Source organism: Chrysoperla carnea, chromosome 1 (genome assembly GCF_905475395.1).
Source record: "Chrysoperla carnea chromosome 1, inChrCarn1.1, whole genome shotgun sequence".
NCBI classification, from domain to species: Eukaryota; Metazoa; Arthropoda; class Insecta; order Neuroptera; family Chrysopidae; genus Chrysoperla; species Chrysoperla carnea.
Window position 1 is genome coordinate 131,725,862 of NC_058337.1, and position 15,479 is coordinate 131,741,340.

The 15,479-nt window shown below is 29.1% G+C and overlaps 1 protein-coding gene across 1 annotated transcript in view; it reads left to right on the top strand.

Annotated features, from left to right (window-relative positions):
• Nucleotides 1-2,464: 2,464 nt before the first annotated feature.
• The window catches only part of LOC123295060 (rootletin), a 46,449-nt gene continuing 33,434 nt past the window's right edge, over nucleotides 2,465-15,479 (top strand). The window contains exons 1-2 of the mRNA XM_044876273.1: nucleotides 2,465-2,624; nucleotides 5,267-5,445. Of these exons, the coding sequence (XP_044732208.1) occupies nucleotides 2,465-2,624; nucleotides 5,267-5,445 (339 nt within the window). The remainder of the gene's footprint in view (nucleotides 2,625-5,266; nucleotides 5,446-15,479) is intronic.

A 15,479-nucleotide genomic window follows, 5' to 3' on the forward strand; every position in this document is an offset into this window, starting at 1 on the left:
ATAAGGAACATTTGTTACAATTAAATTTTTTTTCTATCTCTTTTACTAACGGTTTACAACATGGGAACTGGAATTGGAATCTTAAGGTGATTTTATGAACACATATTCTAAAATTTTGTTCGTAGCATCAAACTTAGTCTTGATATATATCACATATATACAAGGTATAAAAACTTGGGACTAAACTAAGTATACCTTGATTTATGTTACATTTATACAGGGTATAACAATGTCCCCGAAAATTGATGTCTTTGAAATCGTTAATTTTATCGAATGGGTTAAGTATGAAATTAGAATCAAGAGATTCACTATTTTACTACAGTAAATAAGCCGGAAAATACCATCAAAAGTGGAAAAGTGGTGGAACAGCTCCGATTTCAAAAATTTTTTGTGTACGTGTTCCTTAGACCTCTAGGAACATTCAGCCGCACTAACCTTGGCATAAGAAAAAAAACTGAGAAAGTTAGGGTAGTTTTTCCATCCCCAAATTGTAACAGTGAAAACAAATCAATATTTCAACTCAATAATCGTCTTCCGAGGGTTTTCTAGGTCGCTGATCATGAATTCAAGGTTTAAAAACAAATGAAAATGGTTGCAACCCATTAAAACTACCTCTAGAAGTGTCAATAATTAAAAAATTTTGAAGATTTTGAATTTGAATTCAGAAATTGTCTTTCTGCGGTTTTTGAAGTCGTTGATAATGAATTTGAGAGTAAGAAGCAACTGAATGTAGTTCCAAGCCACCCCTAAAAGCCACCCCTAGAAGAAACAGAGATAAAATTTAAAATTTTTAATCGAATATCGTCTTTCGGGGGGTTTTTGGCATCGCTGATCACGAATTCAAGGTCAAAAAGTAACTTGAATGGTTGCAATCCTATTAAAACTACCCCTAGAAGTGTGAATGATTAAAAAAATTTGAAAATTTTGAATTTTTTTAAATGTTTATCATTTTTACATCTGGGGTTTTTTTTTTGGGGTTGCAACCCTCTTCAGCTACTTTTTGACCTTAGATTCGTAATCAGCGCCCCCAAAATTACCCGAAAGACGATATTCGAGGAGAGAATTCAAATTTAAAATTTTATCTCTGTCACTTCTAGGGGAGGTTTTAATAAGGATGCTGTGACATTCAGTTACTTTTTGACCTCAAATTCATGATCAGCGACTCCTAAAACCGCAGAGAGACAATTTCTGTGGTGAAATTCAGTATTTTCAAAATTAATATATCATTGACATTTCTAGGGGTAGTTTTAATAGGGTTGCAACCATCCAAGTTACTTTTTGACCTTGGATTCGTGATCAGCGGCTCCAAAAACCCCCGAAAGACGATATTCGAGGAACAATTTTAAATTTTTTCTCTGTCACTTCTAAGGGTGGCCTTTAGGGGTGGCTTGGGACTACATTCAGTTGCTGCTTGCCCTCAATTCATTATCAATGACTTCTAAAACCAGAGAGAGACAATTTCTGAGGTGAAATTCAGAATTTTCAAATTTTTTTTATCATTGTCACTTCTAGGGGTAGTTTTAATGGGGTTGAAACAATCCTCAATTGCTTTTTGACCTTAAATTTGTGAACACTGAACCTCAAAGCTCCACGAGACACGATTTCTGAGGCAAAATTTTGAATTTAATAAAGTTTTTGTCTCTATCACTTTAAGGGTAGTTTTATTGGGATTCCAACCATATTCAGTTGCTTTTTAACCTTGAATTCGTGATCAACGACCTCAAAAACCCTCGGAAGACGATTTTTGAGTTGAAATATTGATTTGTTTTCACTGTTACTATTTGGAGAGTTTTGGGGCTGGGAAAACTACCCTAACTTTCTCAGTTTTTTTTCTTATGCCAAGGTTAGAATGTTCCTAGAGGTCTAAGGAATACGTACACAAAAAATTTTTGTAATCGGAGCTGTTCCACCACTTTTCCACATTTTCCGGCTTATTTATTGCACTATTTGAAGTTACATACAAATTTTCAATTCTCTATCTTTTATAGTTTTTGAGAAAATAGAAACTTAAGTTTTGCCCTAATTTTAATCCTTATACGGTAAAGTATAGATATTGACGGACAAATGTTACAAACAAAAGTGGTTTATTTTTGAGCGAATTGATACCAAAATAGTTCATGTCCAGGATATTAAAATTCATACAAAACTAAGGTAGATCCATTAAAATAATGTTGGCTATTGGGCAGTTTTTGGGGCTTAGATTCTCTGATAAAAAGTCTTCGATTTCTACCATTCGGTATTAGTAGCTTGAATATAAAAAACTGGCAAAATTATTGATTTAAAATATAATTTCGCTTAATTATAATTTTTTTTGAAAAGTGTTGAGTCATTTTCTCCTAATAACACATATATCGGAGAACAATAAGTATAACTTGGTACCAATGAACAAAAAATATTTCCACAAATATGTGCGTTGTGTGAAAATGAAAAATTTCTTTAGTTTTCTTTTAACCAACTAGTGAAAATGATAACAAATACAAAATTAAATTTACCACGAAATCGTTCGGCCGTTTATTGTCCGACAACCTTTCAAACAGAACAAAAATATTTTTTAAATATTTACGAACGTGATGAAAATATGCAGAAAATTATTAAATATGATAAAAGTATTCATGAAGATAAAAGTAGTGTAACGTTAAAATATTATTTAATCAAAGAATTAAAAGAAAAATTTTTAAAACGTGAAAAAGATATTGATGAAAAGTCATTGGATCCGTCTGTATGTAACCTGTTTTTTTAATTTTTGTGGTAGTTTTGGGAGTTAACAAGAGTCTAAATTAAATGATTTCATACTCTGATACTCTGATGTGAGAATTACGAAAATTTTGAGAAAATTGTCCTAACATGGTAATAAGTAAATATTTTCTTGGTTCGAGAATAGTTATTTACGATACAAGTGTACAAACAAGGGATAAGAGCAATATTAATGTACGCATGCGAAATTTACACAAAGAGTGCGTAACACAAGTTGGGCAATCGCAAAAATACGTTAATAATGCGTTATCACACTTATATCGTACAAAACTTTACCTACGCCTCCAAAATATGAAAATAAACGGTAATTATACCATGTATATATGAAATATACATAGTATATTAAGTTTAGTCCCAAGTTTGTAACGTTTAAAAATAATGATGCTAGGAAAAAAATTTTGTCATAGGTGTTCATAAAATCACCTAATTAATCCATTTCCGGTTGTCCGTCCGTCCGTCCGTCCGTCTGTGGACACGATAACTCAAAAACGAAAAAAGATATCGAGCTGAAATTTTTACAGCGTACTCAGGACGTAAAAAGTGAGGTCAAGTTCGTAAATGAGCATCATAGGTCAATTGGGTCTTGTAAACCGTAAAAATGAGCATCTTGTAAACCGTTAGAGATAGAATAAAAGTTTAAATGTAAAAAATGTTCCTTATCAAAAATTAAACAACTTTTGTTTGAAACATTTTTTCGTAAACATCATTGTTTACCCGTGATTGCGCCAATTAGGCGGAAATTTTATAATATGTACTATACTTGATTATCAGTTATGTATGTGTCACATGTTTGATTGTGTAATGTTATAAAGAAATCAACACTGACTATGCATGGTATTTCAACAATTAACTCAGTCAATTGTTTGTTTTCACTTCTTATTATTTAAAATTTGTCATAAGTTATTGAGAAAACTAGAACATTAAAAAGTTACTATATAGTAACTTTTTAAAAGTTCAAGTTTTGACAGAAACTTGACTAATTTGATTGGTTGAAAATGAGAGTGTTAATAGTGAAAATAGGTTGCTATACTTTTATTTCTAAGCAGTCAAATACTTATTTTCTTGAATTAAGTATTCAGTTCGTTGATACAAGAAATACTTGTAAACGCGTTTTCGTCAATCCAGTATTCTTTTAACTGTGCATCTCTTTATGTCAAGATATTTTACGTTGAATAAAATTAAGGTTTTATATTCATTTTGTGGCGAATGTGTCCTAGGTTTTCGAAAAAATGTTTCGAACAAATTCAGAAATAAGTTAGTTATTCTCATCTTAAATACTTAAACATTTTACATCCGATTATTTCATTAAAAAAATAATAGATATTTTGAAATTAGTAAAAATTTAATCAAAATTTAGCCTAATCGCGACTCCAAAGGTTTTAAGAAAAAAGGAAATTAAGTCAAAAAGCGGGAACTTTTTTTCAAAATTTGATTTTTGACATTTTTCTATAGATCGTATTAACTTTACGAAATTTTCGAAATTCTTTTGGCTCACATTTCGATATAGGTAAGCCAAAAGGTAAAAATTTTAATAGCCTAAATATCAAGGTATACTAATTTTAGTCCCAAGTTTGTAACGCTTAGAAATATTGATGATACGAGTACGATAATTTTGGAAGAGGTGTTCATAAAATCACCTAATTAGTCCAATTCCGCCCGTCCGTCCGTGGTCACAGAACGTCAAGAACGAAAAAATATATCAAGCTGAAACTTTTAAAGCGTGCTCAGGACGTAAAAAGTGAGTTTGAGTTCGTAAATGTGCAACATAGGTCAATTGAACTTTGGGTCCGTAGTACCCATCTTGTAAATCGTTAGAGATAGAACAAAAGTTTAAATGTCATGTTCCTTATAAAAAAATAAACAACTTTTGTTTGAAACATTTTTTCGCAAACACCTCTGTTGTGCGTGAAATGCAAATTTCACCGTGATGGCGCAAATTAGGACAAAACTGTGGTGTTAATTTTCTCCAAAACTATAAAAGATAGGTAGTTGAAATCTGCAGGTGGCTTCAACTAGTGAAACATTCTCGAAAAACCCAAAAAGTTCTCAAAAATACTTGTTATTTGTCATTTTTGGGCCGGCAAAACTATAATGGTTTGCACAGTTAAATTTTCCAAATTATAAAATTTTCCACGCTCACATCAGAGATCAAGAACTTTTAAGACTATTGGCGAATATTTCAAATAGGTCATATAAAGTATATCCTTTTTCATTTCAGTCCTTACTTAAAAAAACACTACCTGGGCTATCAAATGAAAAAATAATTCCAAAATCATCGTTACATGTTGAGAAAAATTGTACCTGTTATAAAAATTTCCAAATAACAAATAATGATAAATCGATGACGATAAATAACGTACAACAACTTGGAAAAATTTTCTCACGAATTGAAAATGATAATAAGAAAATTGTAGATAGAACGATGATAAAGGGTGAGAGAAACGGGGGGGGGGGTGGAGATGCTTGTTTACCCTAATCATAATAAAACATATATCACCAATGTTGGTTTTAGGGTATAACAATAAGAATGAAAATATAGATCAGACGACGTGGACGCCTAGCGTCGTCGTTAGTAATATTGTGACTAGCGGTGTGTTTGATTGTACGTCGACAGAACTTGGTACAGTGACGGTAAATAACGACGGTTTATCATCATCTGTAGTGAAAACTACCGCCAAAACTATGCCACGTGTAAGTGTCCAAATTTTGAATGTATTAATTTTTTTCGATTGCACCTAAAATGATGGTTTATTGCACAAACTTGCTGTTATTTTTTTTGGACAATTTGTGTACTTTTTTTCTTGATGGATAAAAAATTATCTATGTTTTACTTTGTGAATGAAATTTTTTTGGGAAATTATGGAAAATTCAGTAAATTAGGTAGCAAAATATCGAAAGCTAAATAATTAAACAAAATTTTCAATTTCTTCAGATATCAAAAAATTTTATTCTTACTTTTCGTCTTATATTGTCAAGTTATAACATAATTCACCGTCAAAATTGAAAAATATATATTTTTAATTTGTGTCCCAACTACTGTGTTCATACATGTCGGATAATTTATTAAGGTTTCTACTTTAATTTAAATAGTTTTTTTTTAATACCCAAAGAGTAATTTTGGAGAAATTCCCATGTTGACCAATGTTAAATATGCCAACTTTTGAAGTCATTTATTTATTTAAATAATCGGGTATAACCACTCTAAAATTTCAGAATTGATTTAGACTTAGCCCAACTTCATATACAAAGAAATCATGCGTTTATCCAAAATTTCCCTAGCGCTCGTGCATCCTTAATTTGACTTACTTTTTATTTCTAATAACTTCGAAGTATAATCGATTTTGCGTAGATATAATATAGTGAAGTTTCTTGATTAAAGGCTGGAATTATTTATTATTTTGGTATCTCAAAATTTTTCTCTAAGCAGTGAAATTTTGAAATAGTTTTATATCTAGAAATGTTTAGCAGAAATTTTATTATTATTTGAGAAATTTTGTTAAATTTTTGCCAAACTCCTATTGGTTTATTAAAAATTATCTATGATAATCAAATGTTGCTTCTTTTTTGGTATTTTGGATATTACAGGTATTTAATATAATATTTGGTATTTGGATACAGATTAAAAAATAAGACATCGAACTTCATTTATGAGAGTTAAAAATTCGTCATGAATCGTTTTAAAATCGAATTTCAAAATAAATAAAAACTAACCAAGACGAAGAATTTATGGCGTGATTTGAATTTAAAATTCAATTAATTTTTATGTCATTATTAGGCATGTGCATTTTAAAATGGATGTTATATTGAATCGATTAATTTAGAAAACTAATATTTTCTAACTAAGTTTTGATTAAAATAGATATATTTTCCTGAAAAGAAAATTATAACAAGCAGAAGTCATTTTTCCATAAAATATTTAAAAAATAATAATTTTTATCTGTACTTTTTGTCATTTTAGAACCTGTCATTCTTAGATTTTTACTTGGCTAGACATTGCTGATGAAAAAGGTATTTTTGCCATCTCAATAAAGTAGTATTTTTTTTCTTTTAATTAAATAGTAATTTATTTTAAATATTTAGCCGATTCTAAATATTTAATATTTGATATATTGAAAACAAAAATTTGTATCGAAAAATTTTAAAGTTTATTTTTTATCTAATTTCGATGAGTTTTAAACTTTTAACACAATTAATCGTCGAAATCGGAAATCGTAAAATCAAATATTCTTATACATATAAATATTATTGATTTGGAAACTATCTAATTAAAATTATATTACGCTTAGTTTTTTGTGGTTTCATTTTGAATTGTATTAGTCATTCTTTGAATGCATTTGGACTGGACAGTACACGTGGAATTAGGTGGACAATAAATAGGGTGGTCAGTCATAATTATTATCTAATGGTCATCAGCATGATATGCTATGTCTTATCATCCCCCTATGTAAAAACTACCCCTTGTAAATTATACATGCATATAAAATAAGGCAAGGTACATTTATTTATATACAGGTGTGATTATATCGATTTTCTTGCAAGTGTAATATTTCCTTAGTTTTTTGTATTTTGAGATTACAATTTCAAATTTTTTTCTGTAGTATAAATTATATCATAATAATTTATAAATTAATTTGTCAATAAATAAATCTAATCTTAAACTAATCACGTGTATACCATGTGTAATACTTGAACCGGATTTATTTAGTAATTCTTAACAATGTTTCCCATTCTCTGAACTTAATCTAGGGTCAATTTACGGTCCAGAAAATGTGAATTTAGGACAGACTTAAGGTATTTGTGGACCATTGGCCATAACAAGAATACGTTCTTTCATATAAAATTTAAAAAACACATATAAAATTTTAAAAAAAATTGTATATTTCAAAAATAAATGATCTTTCCAAAAAAAAAACAACTCTAAGCTAAGGGGGTCTCTGCTAAGAGGTTACTGTAGGTATATAACCCCTTAAGTCGCAAAGTTATCGCATGAAAATTTCGCACGCGTACGTTAATAATACTGTTTGTCCCACTAGTATCGTAAATGAGTATTAATTTTTAAATGTTTTATTCTGCATAGAGGATTTTCTCAAAATTTGAATTTAATAATCCCTTTCTCTATATATTATAAATGTGAAAGTAAGTATGTTTGTTTGTTTGTTTGTTTGTTACGCTTTCACGCTCAAATTAGCGAATGGTTTTTAATGAAACTGTACAGCAATATATCTGATATATCAGAATAACACATGAACTATAAAACAAAATGATGATTATACTTGAAGCAGATCTATGATCATCATTTTGAACCATAAATTAAAGAATTCTGTAAAAATTTAAAATTGTAAGTGTAAAACAAATCATGGACAACTATTCTTATATATTCAATGAATTATGACTATTTTACATTTAACAAAATTGAAAACTGTGTATATGAAGAGAGGGTGGAAGCTATAAAGCGATGGTTTTTTACTTTTAAGCCCAGTGAAGCGGGCGTGTATCAATCTAGTTTAATAAATATATTGCATTATATTTCTTTTTGAATCAATTTATTTATATATATTATAATAAATTATGATTTATCCCAATAAATACATAAATAAATACAAAATTTGTATACGTGATTAAATAACAGTATACAATACATGATTAGTTTACAATAATGTACGAAGGTCTTATAATTATTCCTTTATGTATTTATTATAATACAGTAAGTAAGTACAGTGAATGGACTTTGAACGGGAACACCAAATACACAACGTAGTAATTTATATTTGTATATTGACTATTTTATTAGGGCAAAGAACATGTGTACATACATGTACAATATTTATTATTAATAAAGTATAACTAGACTTGTTTAATTAACCTCTATATAATTATATTAATATTAATATAATTAATATTACTAAATGCTCTAGGTCTTTTCAAATTTTTATTTATCTTATTACGATAATGATTTATTTTATTGTTTATAATAAATAAATATACTTTGAGTTAAATATAAGGTTCGATTGGGGTATCATTATAGATGGGTGAAAATATCTTTCATTGTAGAATAGTGCTGAGGTGCAAAGTTATAGCAAATTTACCAACCAAATCGTCAAAAAATAAATGCAAAGAATCAAGTCGTTGAAAAAAATTTTTAACTTCCCGCTAAGAAAATAGGGAGGTTATTGTTTTCACCCCGTTTTGCCAAAATCGAGTTTTCATCAGATCTCGACGTTTTAAGGTGTCAGGAAGCTTCCCTAACTACTTCCGCGAGGGTGTCTGTATGGCTGTATGTATGTATGAGTGTGTGTGTGTGTGTGTGTGTGTGTGTGTGTGTGTGTGTGTGTGTGTGTGTGTGTGTGTGTATGTAAACCTCTCATAACTTTTGAACGGCTTGTCCGATTTGATCGCGGTTGGTGCCATTCGAAAGGACTTGACCAAACTTAGATTTTGAGGCCGATATTTGGACCGATTCGAACCGATAGATTTCGAGAAATCTCAAAAAAACTGCAAAAAAAAAATTTTTTTTTAAGTAGTTTTTTTTTGAATAATTTTTAAACGGCTGTATCGATCAATTCCAAAAAAATCAGCTAATCGAAAAATCATTCCTAATCAGCTCTCAACATCAAAAAACCACGTCGATCACCACCAGTCCGGTCAAAATCGGTTGATTCGTTCGTGAGTTATCGTTGACGAAAGAAAACTCAAAAAAGCGTTTTTTTCGGAATAACCTCAAAATTTTTTGTTCTATCAATTGAAACTTAAAGATTCTTCATGAGGCTTCAAAAACTGCGTCGAATGTCACCAACCGCGTGAAAATCGGTTTATTCATTCTAAAGTTATCGCGATTTGAAAATTTAAAAAATAGTGTTTTATCAAAAATTTTAGTATGATTGTAAAAATTTAATCAGATTTTAGTCTAAGATCACATCTAATAACAATAAAATGCGAGTGGATATAACATCAGAATAGATAAAATTTTTTACACGTTATGAGTCAATACTTAGCGGGAAGTTACAGGGATGACCCGCAGGGTCAACCGTTTTCCAAATTTTTTTTTCCTTTTTTTATGGTTTCAATTTGAAAGTTTCAGATAGTTTTAAAAGAGAAAACGAAAACACCCGACAAAAAAAATGTTCGTAAAACATCGTTGTGACGTCATAATGTTAATTAATACATCTATACAGTGTATACTATTTAATTAACATTATTACGTCACAACGATGTTTTACGAACATTTTTTTTACCGGGAATTTTCGTTTCTCTTTTGAAAAGTTCTTTTAAAACTGTCTGTAACTTAAAATTACCATGAAAAAATAAAAAATAAAAACAGTTTTGCTATAAAACTTAAATATTCTCTGTCATTTTTGTCAACAACAAAAGATTTGGTTCAAAATCCCATTTACCTATTATTATCCTACTGTATAGATTTCTAGATTAATCTCAATAATATTAATAAATTTTAATAAACAATTAAGAATTTAATATTTACAAAACCGATGATTGATTAATCATTCATTAATTGAGTGATATTTTAATGAATTATTATCAACTATATAGTACCTACTTCAATAACATTAAAGTTTTAAGATCCTTGATAGTTCTCTTACAATTCGATTACTATATTGATTACCTATTTAAAATCACTTTCAAGCATGATGTTGTACTCATAATTATTATTGACATTGACAATTTTAAAATGAATCATAATAGTCTTTATAAAATAATCATATTTTTTAAGGGCCCTTTTCAATTTCAATTGGCAAAAAAAAAAAAAATTGTGCGAAGTATTATGCGCAAGTATTAAAAGAGTATACCAAAATTTATTAATTTTTTCGATTGAAAATGTCGGCGGTAGTTCCAAAATGGAATACGAATCGGTTCCCTTGTTGAAATAAATCTGTTCTGGAATACTTAGTTTGAAATTCAAAAAAGGAATTTTATAGTAAAACTATCTCTGAAAAAGTCAGGAAAATTCTAAAAACATCTGAAAATATTAAATAAATTATTAATCAATCATTTTATGACAGAAAATGGTAATAGATTGAGACTCTTTCGAAGAAATATTCTGAGTTACCACTTTTCTGAAAAAGTTATTAGTAACTCAGAATATTTCTTCCGAAAGAGTCTCAATCTATTACCATTTTCTGTCATTAAATGATTAATTAATAATTTATGAAATGTTTTCAAAATTTTTCTTACTTTTTCAGAGATAGTTTTACTTCACATACTCATTTTTTGGCTTTCAAACTAAGTATTCCAGAATAAATTTATTTCCACTCTAGCATCGCTTTCAATCGTCAGAAATAAATTTTTAATTTGACAGAAACAGAGTGTTCAAATGGATGAAATTGCGCTTAAAAACAACATTTTACTGGAAAAATTTCGATACAATTCTCTGCTTCTTTGAAGTTTAACCACAAGTCTGTCTGTAATTACTAGATATGCTGTCACTCTGAATTTTTTCCAACCAAAAAATGAAAAAGTAATGTATTCGACAAAATCACCTGTTGTAAGCTTTCCCTTCTGTATCCTGTGTCTTTTTCATATTCTTTGATTGGTGAAAGTTTTTTTGATTTGGTGAAACCGTCAAACTTAAAATATGAGATTAAAAACAAACTTGATTGCATCAGTGCAAACTTGCTGCTCTCCTTTATCCGGCCCCACTCTTTTATATACACAGTATAGGAAATATATTTTCAAAATTTTATCTTAAGGTAGGTCAAAGATAAATTTTCATTGGATATAAAAATTTTCACGTTTTCAAAAGTGTGTTTAAAAGTATTCGAGCTCAACATTAAACATATTAAATCAATTAAAAATAAGTGTTTTCCCATCACATACACAGTGGCGTTACTTCAATAGACACCCGGTAGGACATATGTTTTCCTAACGTACCTTCGTTCATTATAAATGTAGCACTTGTTATTTTATTTACAAGATATTTTTCTGACAATTTAATACATTAATTTTAGAAGTAAAATACTTGTTTTTTTCTTTCAAGAATTTTATAGCTATTTTTACTTTACTTTATTGTATGAATTAATTGTAATATTAGTTTAAATAAGACATACTTCTGATTTAGTAGTCAAACCAATATTTGCGTACATTATCTAAATTTGATTTGATCAGGATATTTATTATGGCACAATATAAAATCTCCTTGCACTTACTTACTTTAAATTATCTCTATTATCTTTAACTTCTGTTCACTTTCACAATAACTCACTTTTTTGACAAGAAAGCTTGAAAAAGAATTATTAACCTTGATGACCTGCGTAAAACAGGTCGGTTTTCTGTGTTGTTTTTTTCGTTACACTTTTATTGGCTTGGTTTTTGGTTTCGTTTGGTATGGTTTTTGAACTTCTCCATATGCCACCATATAAAAGGCCTGTTTTTAATAATAAATTTATCGTAAACCGTACAAGGAATCGACTTGAAATCTATACAAAAGACGTATTACTCATTAATTGATACATATAGTTCAACAAATTAGTTACACATTCGTTTTGGTATCGAAACCTCTTAATAGGGAATATTCATGTATTTTTTTTTATATTTTTAATTCATTGTTTACACCGTTATAAAAAAGTAAAAAATATAAATACTGCTTAAAAATGCGTTAATTAAGTGTAAAAAAATATTTAAAATACATTATAATTTTGAGATATTTAAACGCAGTTTTTTGGCGCTCTCTGTTGATGACGTGATCTGTCAACTAGTGACAGTTCAATGTATAATTTACACTTTAAGAAAATGAATTTACAACACAGAATTTACACTCGTTATTATTAAGTTTTCTAATAAAAAGCCGTAGAACAGTATAATTTAATGAAATACCATATAAAATGTTAGTAATTAATATCATACAGTATGTCAACAAATTTGATAAGCCCGTACTATGATGTCACATCCGTATTAAAATTTGAATTTCCGTTTTAGAAATTTTTAAATGCCCTTACTGAATTTGTACTTTTATTAATTAATTTTAAGTAAATAAAAAGATATTAATTACTAAAATAATGGTTTAGTTCTAATGTCCAGCCAATAAAGCTACGGAAGAAAAATATTTGAACAAAATTTAAATTTCATGAATATTCCCTATTACAATGGTTTATTACTTATTATAATATATTATTATAAATACTAAACCCAAAGATCTAAGCCAAAAAAAAAGATCTATAATAAATTTTGATTGATTTATGATACGTGGGCGATAAATGGCTTTGGATACATCTAATTTTTTTTTATTTATTTTAATGAAGATCAGTAGAATATTAATTAAAAATCTACAGGTCATTTAATTTAAAGACAAAACAAGATTATATAGTTTTTTTTTGTATGTATGAAATTGGATACACATTGGAATTAATCATACAAAAAATAGGTTGTTTATTAATTCGGAATTAAATTTGGAAAAATTTTTCATATATAAAGCAATGGTTCTTTACATGTATTTCATGATTTGTTTCCGGCCAATGTCTCAAAAATGACAGCATTACAATATGAATATTAAGCTAGCGTAAATTTTTTGAAATTATTTATAAAAAATCTAAAATTTTTTTAGGCTTAGTCGGTTAGCCTAACAAAATTGACCAAACTTGCCACACAAAACCTCACATTTACGCCAATAAATTGATAGTACTCATAAAGTTGATATGAGTTGTTTTGTATGAAAAACAATGGTACCACACCAAATTTTATTAAAATAGCTCTGTCCGTTCTAAAGTTATGAAAGAAAAACAATTTCAAAATTGCAACTTCAAAGCGAATAGCGCACAAAACGAAGCAACTTTTATTAGGGCATGTTTAGCTATGCAAATCGACTTATTTGAAGGTTTTTGATGAAAGTTTTATAATTTCAAATTAAATTAAACGCCAGTATACATTTTACATTAAATAATTTTATTTAGGTTCTTCACTTAAATAACAAATTCAAGCTTTCGTTATTTTTGCGAAAGCGTTGATAATATCATCGATTTCCAGATGTTTAGGAAAGCAATCTTGAATAATCTTTCCTGTCCAATTGATGCACGCAACCAAGATTTTACCCCGTGAAGTGTAGAAAACGATCTCTCTGCGGTAGCTACGCTGCCCGAAAGAGTTACACTACTAATATTGGTCGCATGCTTCAATGAGATGAGCTACCGACTCTGGTATGGTGGAATTATTTCCACATTCAGTTTTTCATTTGAACTATTGAATATCTATTCAATAGTTGATTCACTATCATTAATGAATTGCCGGATATTAATATTCACTTGACATCAACATTTCGTTCATTGGTACCGGAATCTAATATAGGGGTATATAAATTGATTTTCGAAAGTACTCTTCTAAAATTTGGAAAACGGTTGACCCTGCAGGTCATCCCTGTAACTTCCCGCTAAGTATTGACTCATAACGTTCTCTGAGCTCAAAAATGAAGATGTTCGATGCTTTTGAGCTTCTAGCTCAAAAATTTCATAGATGTTTGATAAAACACTATTTTTTAAATTTTCAAATCGCGATAACTTTAGAATGAATAAACCGATTTTCACGCGGTTGTTGACATTCGACGCAGTTTTTGAAGCTTCATGAAGAATCTTTAAGTTTCAATTGATAGAACAAAAAATTTTGAGGTTATTCCGAATCGACTGATTTTGACCGGACTGGTGGTGATCGACGTGGTTTTTTGATGTTGAGAGCTATTTAGTTTTTGGAATTGATCGATACAGCCGTTTAAAAGTTATTCAAACAAAACCACTTAAAAAAAAATTTTTTTTGCAGTTTTTTTGAGATTTCTTGAAATCTATCGGTTAGAATCGGTCCAAATAGGCCTCAAAATAGGCCTCTAAGTTTGGTCAAGCCCTTTCGAATGGTACCAACCGCGATCAAATCGGACAAGCCGTTCAAAAGTTATGAGAGGTTTACATACATCCACACACACACACACACACACACACACACACACACACACACACACTCATAAATAAATACAGCCATACAGACACCCTCGCGGAAGTAGTCAGGGAAGCTTCCTGACACCTTAAAACGTCGAGATCTGATGAAAACTCGATTTTGGCAAAACGGGGTGAAAACAAGAACTTCCCTATTTTCTTAGCGGGAAGTTAAAAAAGTTCCTCCCAAAAATTATCAGATGTGCGTTTAGTATGAAATTAGGAATAATAGACTAACTATTTTAAGCGATTCATTGTTTTTTAAATTTTATTAAATTATAGGTCTTTTTAGGTGATGGGCATGTCCGTCATGCCCATATGGATGGATCCGCTACTGCTGGTCTGTGGAATGTTTATGACCTTTTCTTGTTTCCTCTCAATTCTCTCACCACATGCGCCCTCTCTAATGCACACTGATCAAACAAAAGGTTGTGTTGTAAATAAAACTTGAAATGCCGAACTTTGTGAATAAACTAATAAATCAATCTGTATAATTAATTGCAATATTGCAATTAATAAAAATAATTTTCTAAATGATATAAAGTAAAACATTTAAAGTTCATTTTTTGTCATGTGGTTTGATAAAATTTATATAAAAAAAAAACTTTATAGAATTCTCAAAAACACATTATTTAATAATGCCTTTTATATATATGTATGAAATAACCTTAATAATTTTTTGCCGGTGAACTTTATAATACATTGATAAGTAATTATTTATTTAATAATTTAATAAAATGCAGTTTTTTTTTTTCAAAAAATAATTAATAAAATGGCGCCTTAATATTTTATATGATTCCA